The 7221-nt window shown below is 38.8% G+C and overlaps 1 protein-coding gene across 11 annotated transcripts in view; it reads right to left on the bottom strand.

Moving 5' to 3' along the window:
• Window positions 1–549: 549 nt before the first annotated feature.
• Window positions 550–7221, bottom strand: part of LOC128700397 (pH-sensitive chloride channel 1) — a 658890-nt gene continuing 652218 nt past the window's right edge. For 5 of the 11 annotated variants that reach the window (XM_053793602.2, XM_053793671.2, XM_053793610.2 and 2 more), the window contains one exon: window positions 552–1931. In XM_053793602.2, coding sequence (XP_053649577.1) covers window positions 1800–1931 — 132 coding nt within the window. In that variant the 3' untranslated portion in view covers window positions 552–1799. Of the gene's footprint in view, window positions 1932–7221 lie in introns of all 11 variants that reach the window. The other 6 variants (XM_053793657.2, XM_053793636.2, XM_070087056.1 and 3 more) reach the window with 3 other exon arrangements.

The following is a 7221-nucleotide window of genomic DNA, read 5'->3' as shown; positions in this document are numbered from 1 at the left end:
TATTTCAGATCAATGGCTATTTCATAAATTTTGGATATTTCTTCATCTATGAACTCTGGACTACAAATACGTAAAGCTCTCGAAAACATTGATGAGAAAACAGACAGTTTAACTTTATCTTGATGGGAAGAATAATAGTGGACATAGGAACAGTTATTTGTAGGTTTTCTGTAAATTTTAAATTTGAATTCATTATTACTCTTAATAATTAAAACATCTAGAAAAGGGAATGAGTTATTTTCCTCAAACTCAACAGTAAAGTTGATAGAATGGGCTAAGCTATTTAATTTGCCATGGAAATGGTGTATATCTACAATCTTGGGCATAAGACATAAAATATCATTAACATGTCTGAACCATATATATATATATATATATATATATATATATATATATATATATATATATATATATATATATATATATATATATATATATATATATATATATATATATATATATATACATATATATATATATATATATATATATATATATATATATATATATATATATATATATATATATATATATATATATATATATATATATACATATATATGTATATATATATACGTGTATATGTGTGTTTGTGTGATTTTGATACATTATAAAAGGATTCATATAAATATTTGTTTTAGAGATTTTGCTGCAACAAGGAGAAGAAGAGGAGCAAACAAGAGTGCAGAGGCTGGGGAGCACCTTGTTATGTGTTAGGTCGGTAACTAATAGGGAACTGGCACTTCTAAGGACTGCATAACGAAGTTATTCTACCTTAACAACTTTTCTTCTTGCCTCACCTTTAGTTCCACTGGCAATTATAAATGCAGATTAAATTCAAACCGACAGTAGGTCTTTTCTATGATGGTAGTTTATGATGGTGGATTTATGGTGTAGTCACGTATTGAGTGCAAACACTCAGGTCTGTATGGGACCCAGCATGGTCACTCTGGGTTGTACTCGCAGCTGTGACTGTATAACAGTGTAAAGCACAACGAAAATAAGTATATGTGAAGTGAAAATAAAATTGGAAAATATACTTAACCATCAAATTAGGATGTCACTACAACTTTCACAAAACATTTATAATATAAAAGTTTCCTTCAGCTAAAGCTTCCCCAATGCTTTGTTTAGCAACGTTTCCCTCTGAATGCAGAATATACAAGAAAATAGAAATATGCAAATATATACTACAATAATCCCTACGAGTCTGAATGCTAATGGGCCTAAACTGTAAATGCAAGTGCCCTTTTGTCGTGTTCAACATATCTAATTACTTTGTAACATCATGGGAGTCGATAACAACAGAAAATAATATTGTTACAAAAGTTATAACAAATAAGTATGCTTGATATTTACATGATGTTACAAATGAGATCTTTTGATCTTTAAGAAGGCGCCCCGCCTCTTGCTCCTTCTTTAAGAAGGTGCCCAGCATCTTGCACTTTCTTGTATATATCTATAAGCTTCATTTGCTCAAGACAGTGTTGTTACAACTATTAAAATTTGTGAAGATGTATAATAATTTTGTCTGGCACGAGCATTAAAATATAGTAAATATTTGTGCCTTGAAACATTTGCAGGCTAAATAATTATCGTTTATTGAAGAACATGCAAGAAATGATGCAGTAGTTAAGTGTAGATGATGCTGGTGGATGGCTGGCTATCCTGCATCTTCTTGGGGCACTTCATGGGTGGGTTTTAGGCAGCGGATAGATGCAAGATTGATTATCAAATCCAAGCTGGGGATTTGAAAGAACAACCATGATGATGGTTGGGAGGAGGGAATGAGTCAGGGCTCATTGAAAGCCCTTGTAAGTAGCGAAGAAGTAAAAGAGGAAGATGAAGTAGCCTAGAGGGAAGACAACGCGGGAGATGACATCAATCGACTTGGCCACTCGGATGGGATGAGGAGGAGACTTCGTGTGTGGCTGCAAAAATTAAAAACATTAGTGGCATTCTAAAAGAAATAAGCATAAGACATTTCCTTCATTATAATATAATGACACCTCATTATCCCCTTTTATTCGTGCAAGAAATCCTCACATAACTGTCAATAACTGTCTTACAGTCTATATATACATATATATATATATATATATATATATATATATATATATATATATATATATATATATATATATATATATATATATATATATATATATATGTGTGTATGTATATGTATATATGTTTGTGTGTGTGTACTCACCTATTTGTGGTTGCAGGGGTCGAGTCCTAGCTCCTGGCCCCGCACTTAAACTGGCAGTGTGTGTGTGTGTGTGTGTGTGTGTGTGTGTGTGTGTGTGTGTGTGTGTGTGTGTGTGTGTGTGTGTGTTTGTGTGTGTGTGTGCTCGCTGAGGAATCTGTAATGAATCTGCAATATTCAGAGAGGAAGCTTGAGGTTCGCATCGACAATCCATCCATGACGAGATTATAAGCCCGTTACTTAACTCTGGGCTCCTCAGTATACTGCAACTTTTAGTTCTGCTAGGCCCTATTAGGCCCTACTAGGCCTTGCTAGTCTCTTTTAGGTAAGTGTCAACACGGTAAGAGCCGATCGCAAATTTTTTGTGTTATTTTCACTTAATTAATGCCAGTTTAAGTGCACTTTCATTGTCTGTTAATTATGAACTATATAGACCCCTAAGAATGACAAGAGGAAAACAGTGCAGAAATAAAACAATTTTAATATGCATGCTTTAGAAAAGTAAACAAAATAATCTGTTTACACCATTTATGTAGCATTTATGTAGCATTTATGTAGCGTTTATGTAGCATTTATATATCATTTATGTAGCATTTACATAGCATTTATGAAGCATTTATGTAGCATTCACCTACTATTCGACATTTTCTTTAATTTTTACATAGCAATCGATATTTCTTTTTCTGCAGTGAGAAATCTTTTTCAGATGACGTACCCACTGCTTGTGAACCGCTGTCTTAGTCCGCTGCACCGAAGGTAATAATCACACTTCTCTAACCAGAAATTACGATACCTAGTAGTAGTAACCACTAAATGAGAACCATATACACATTTTTATGGACAACAATCAGCTGTACTAGAAGACAGTGAAAAATATATCTATCGTCCCAATTGATTTACATGTCAGTGTGCTGAAAAATTATTAATTAACTAATGCTGATAATCCAAAAAGAGAGGTCACAGTTCGTACCCACGATCAAACTTTCCTGAGACTGTAAGTTTATCGTTTAAAACAAGGTTTTATGGAGATCATCCTTAACATACCCCCCTACTTCTGGGGTGTTATAATCGTACATAAAAACTAATCAAAATAAACTGAATGATCATAAAGGTGGTGCACACATAATTTTAAATTTAGAAAAAAGTAATTCAATTTTGGAATACAATGAAATGTCTGTTTCTTTGTTCATTGAAGAAATAATGAAGATGTTATATATGAAACGGCATTTAAATTAAGGTATCCAAACCTTTCATAATTCTTTGAAAATTCATATAAATATCCTTCGCAATCTAAAAAACGTGAACACAAACCCAGCCAAAATATTTTGATATTAACAAATCAAGTAAATCTCCTTGAAAATTTGACTTCACTAAAAAAACAGAATCAGTATTTATTTAAAATCTTGATGTTTAAAAAAATTTTGCTTATGAATTCCCCAGAAAATGCTGTTGATTGAGTCTTGAATTGTATTATGCAAACTCTGATTTCATACGTAGATTAGACCGGAAAAATCCTAGATTTATATATAAAAATAACACAGATATAGCAATTCAGTTAGACAATAGTCAAAAGCTCTGCTTATTCATGCTAAAGATCGTTAAAAAATTGAGAATATTGCTACATGCAAATCAGTGGTGAGAATTAAATTGTAGTAAAGATAGTGCTGAATGTAACCAGATCATCAGTCCAAAAAAGAAAATGAATTCTGAAATAAAATAATTAGTTATATTTAATAAACCAATCATTGTACCTGACTTGTCATTTACGACCTAACATACATAGTCATTGACCAAGTCATGTAAGGTCCATGTATGAGGTGCAGACATCCTGGATGTTGTATAAGACACCAAGTGTATGTATATAATATATATACATTTCGCCCAACACTTCCATAGCCTATTTTCATACATCTTCGTTCAACAAACAGGCCGTATCCCTCCGAAGCAGGGAGGCCCAAAAAGAAAAATGAAAGTATTTTCATGTGTGTGTGTGTGTGTGTGTGTGTGTGTGTGTGTGTGTGTGTGTGTGTGTGTGTGTGTGTACTCACCTAATTGTACTCACCTAATTGTGGTTGCAGGGGTCGAGACTCAGCTCCTGGCCCCGCCTCTTCACTGATCGCTACTAGGTCCTCTCTCTCTCTGCTTCCTGAGCTTTATCATACCTCTTCTTAAAACTATGTATGGTTTCTGCCTCCACTACTTCACTTGCTAGGCTATTCCACTTCCTGACGACTCTATGACTGAAGAAATACTTCCTAACGTCCCTGTGACTCGTCTGAGTCTTCAGCTTCCAGTTGTGACCCCTTGTTCCTGTGTCCCTTCTCTGGAACATCCTATCTCTGTCCACCTTGTCTATTCCCCGCAGTATCTTGTATGTCGTTATCATGTCTCCCCTGACCCTTCTGTCCTCCAGTGTCGTCAGTCCGATTTCCCTCAACCTTTCCTCGTATGACATTCCCCTGAGCTCTGGGACTAGCCTTGTTGCAAACCTTTGTACTTTCTCTAACTTCTTGACGTGCTTGACCAGGTGTGGGTTCCAGACTGGTGCTGCATACTCCAGTATGGGCCTAACATATACAGTGTACAGTGTCTTGAACGATTCCTTATTAAGGTATCGGAACGCTATTCTCAGGTTTGCCAGGCGCCCGTATGCTGCAGCAGTTATTTGGTTGATGTGTGCCTCCGGTGACGTGCTCGGTGTTATGGTCACCCCGAGGTCTTTCTCCCTGAGTGAGGTCTGTAGTCTTTGTCCACCTAGCCTATACTCTGTCTGCGGTCTTCTTTGCCCCTCCCCAATCTTCATGACTTTGCATTTGGCAGGATTGAATTCGAGAAGCCAGTTACTGGACCACATGTCCAGCCTGTCCAGGTCTCTTTGCAGTCCTGCCTCATCCTCATCCGATTTAATTCTTCTCATCAACTTCACATCATCTGCGAATATGGACACTTCAGAGTCTATTCCTTCCATCATGTCGTTCACATATATCAAAAATAGCACTGGTCCTAGAACTGACCCCTGTGGGACCCCGCTCGTCACAGGCGCCCACTGTGATACCTCTTCACGTACCATGACTCGTTGCTGCCTCCCTGTCAAAAGCCTTCCTGCAGTCTAGGAAAACGCAATCTACCCACCCCTCTCTCTCGTGTCTTACTTCTGTTACCTTGTCATAAAACTCCAGGAGGTTTGTGATACAAGATTTGCCTTCCATGAACCCATGCTGGTTTTCATTTATAGTCTTGTTCCATTCCAGGTGTTCGACCACTCTCCTCCTGATAATCTTCTCCATGACTTTGCACACAATACATGTCAGAGACACAGGTCTGTAGTTTAGTGCCTCGTTTCTGTTTCCTTTCTTAAATATGGGGACTACATTTGCTGTCTTCCATTTCTCAGGTAGTTGCCCAATTTCAAGGGATGTGTTTATGATTGTGGTTAGAGGCACATACAGCATCTCTGCTCCTTCTCTAAGGACCCATGGGGAGATGATGTCCGGTCCCATCGCCTTTGAGGTATGAAGGTCACCTCCTCCTCGGTTGTTCGTATGTCATCCAACACTTGTTGGTATATTCCCTCTTGATGTTCCCTTCTGTGCTGTCTTCCCACAGCCCTTCCTGTCTCTACTGTAAAAACTTCCTTAAATCTCTTGTTCAGCTCCTCACATACCTCCTGATCATTTCTTGTGAGTTCTCCACCTTCTGTCCTTACTCTGATCACCTGGTCTTTGACTGTTGTCTTCCTCCTGATGTGGCTATACAACAGTTTCGGGTCAGTCTTGATTTTCGATGCTATGTCATTTTCATACTGTCGCTGGGCCTCCCTCCTTACCTGTGCGTACTCGTTCCTGGCTCTGCGACTGATCTCCCCATTTTCGTGTGTTCTCTGCCTTCTGTACTTTTTCTATTCTCTATTGCACTTTGTTTTTTCCCCCTTACACAGTCGGGTAAACCAGGGGCTCGTTCTGGTCTTCCCGTTGTTTCTGTTGCCCTTGGGAATAAACCTTTCCACTGCCTCCTTGCATTTTGTTGTTACATATTCCATCATTTCGTTTACTGGTTTTCCTGCCAGTTCTCTGTCCCACTGGACCTCCTGCAGGAAGTTCTTCAACCCTATGTAGTCCCCTCTTTTATAGTCAGGCATTTCCCATTCAACTCCTGTTACTCTCTCCACTTGCAGCTCTACTACATATTCAAAGCACAGAACAACGTGGTCGCTAGCTCCTAGAGGACTCTCATACTTGTTGTCCTCAATGTATGAGCTGCCCAGGGTGAACACAAGGTCCAATCTTGCTGGTTCATCCTCCCCTCTCACTCTGGTAGTGTCCTTAACATGTTGGTGCATGAGGTTTTCCAGCACCACGTCCAACATCATGGCTCTCCATGTTTCGGGACCCCCATGTGGCTCCAGGTTTTCCCAGTCAATCTCCCTGTGGTTGAAATCCCCCATAACCAGCAACTTTGCTCTGCTGGAGTGAGCTCTTCTTGCCACCTCAGCAAGTGTGTCCACCATTGCTCTGTTGCTCTCTTCATATTCCTCTTTTGGCCTCCTGCAGTTCTGTGGTGGCTTATACATCACTGCAATGACCATCTTGTGTTCCCCAGACTGAAGTGTACCTACTATGTAGCCTCTTTCTCCAGTCTCATCTATGCCTTCCATTTTCTCGAATTTCCATCTGTTTTTTTACGAGCAGAGCAACCCCATCTCCCCCTCTGCCCCTTCTATCTTTCCTCATGATCTGGTATCCTGGTGGGAAGATTGCATCTGTTACTGGCTCCGTGAGTTTTGTTTCTGTAACTGCTATGATGTCTGGGGACTTCTCATTGATTCTTTCTTGCCATTCCTCATGTTTATTTGTTAATCCATTTGCAATTGTGTACCAAACCTTCAAATTCTGTTCTAATACTGTAACTGTGGTGCAGGGGGTGGGAACAGAGGGATCGGTGTGTGATGGTTGGTTTGGATTGTTTAGTTGCCTTGGGGGTGTCGTGGCTGGAGTCTTTCTGCAGGTGTTTCT

This window comes from Cherax quadricarinatus, chromosome 20 (genome assembly GCF_038502225.1).
Source record: "Cherax quadricarinatus isolate ZL_2023a chromosome 20, ASM3850222v1, whole genome shotgun sequence".
In the NCBI taxonomy this organism is placed as follows: Eukaryota; Metazoa; Arthropoda; class Malacostraca; order Decapoda; family Parastacidae; genus Cherax; species Cherax quadricarinatus.
This window is presented reverse-complemented; position numbering and strand designations above follow the sequence as displayed.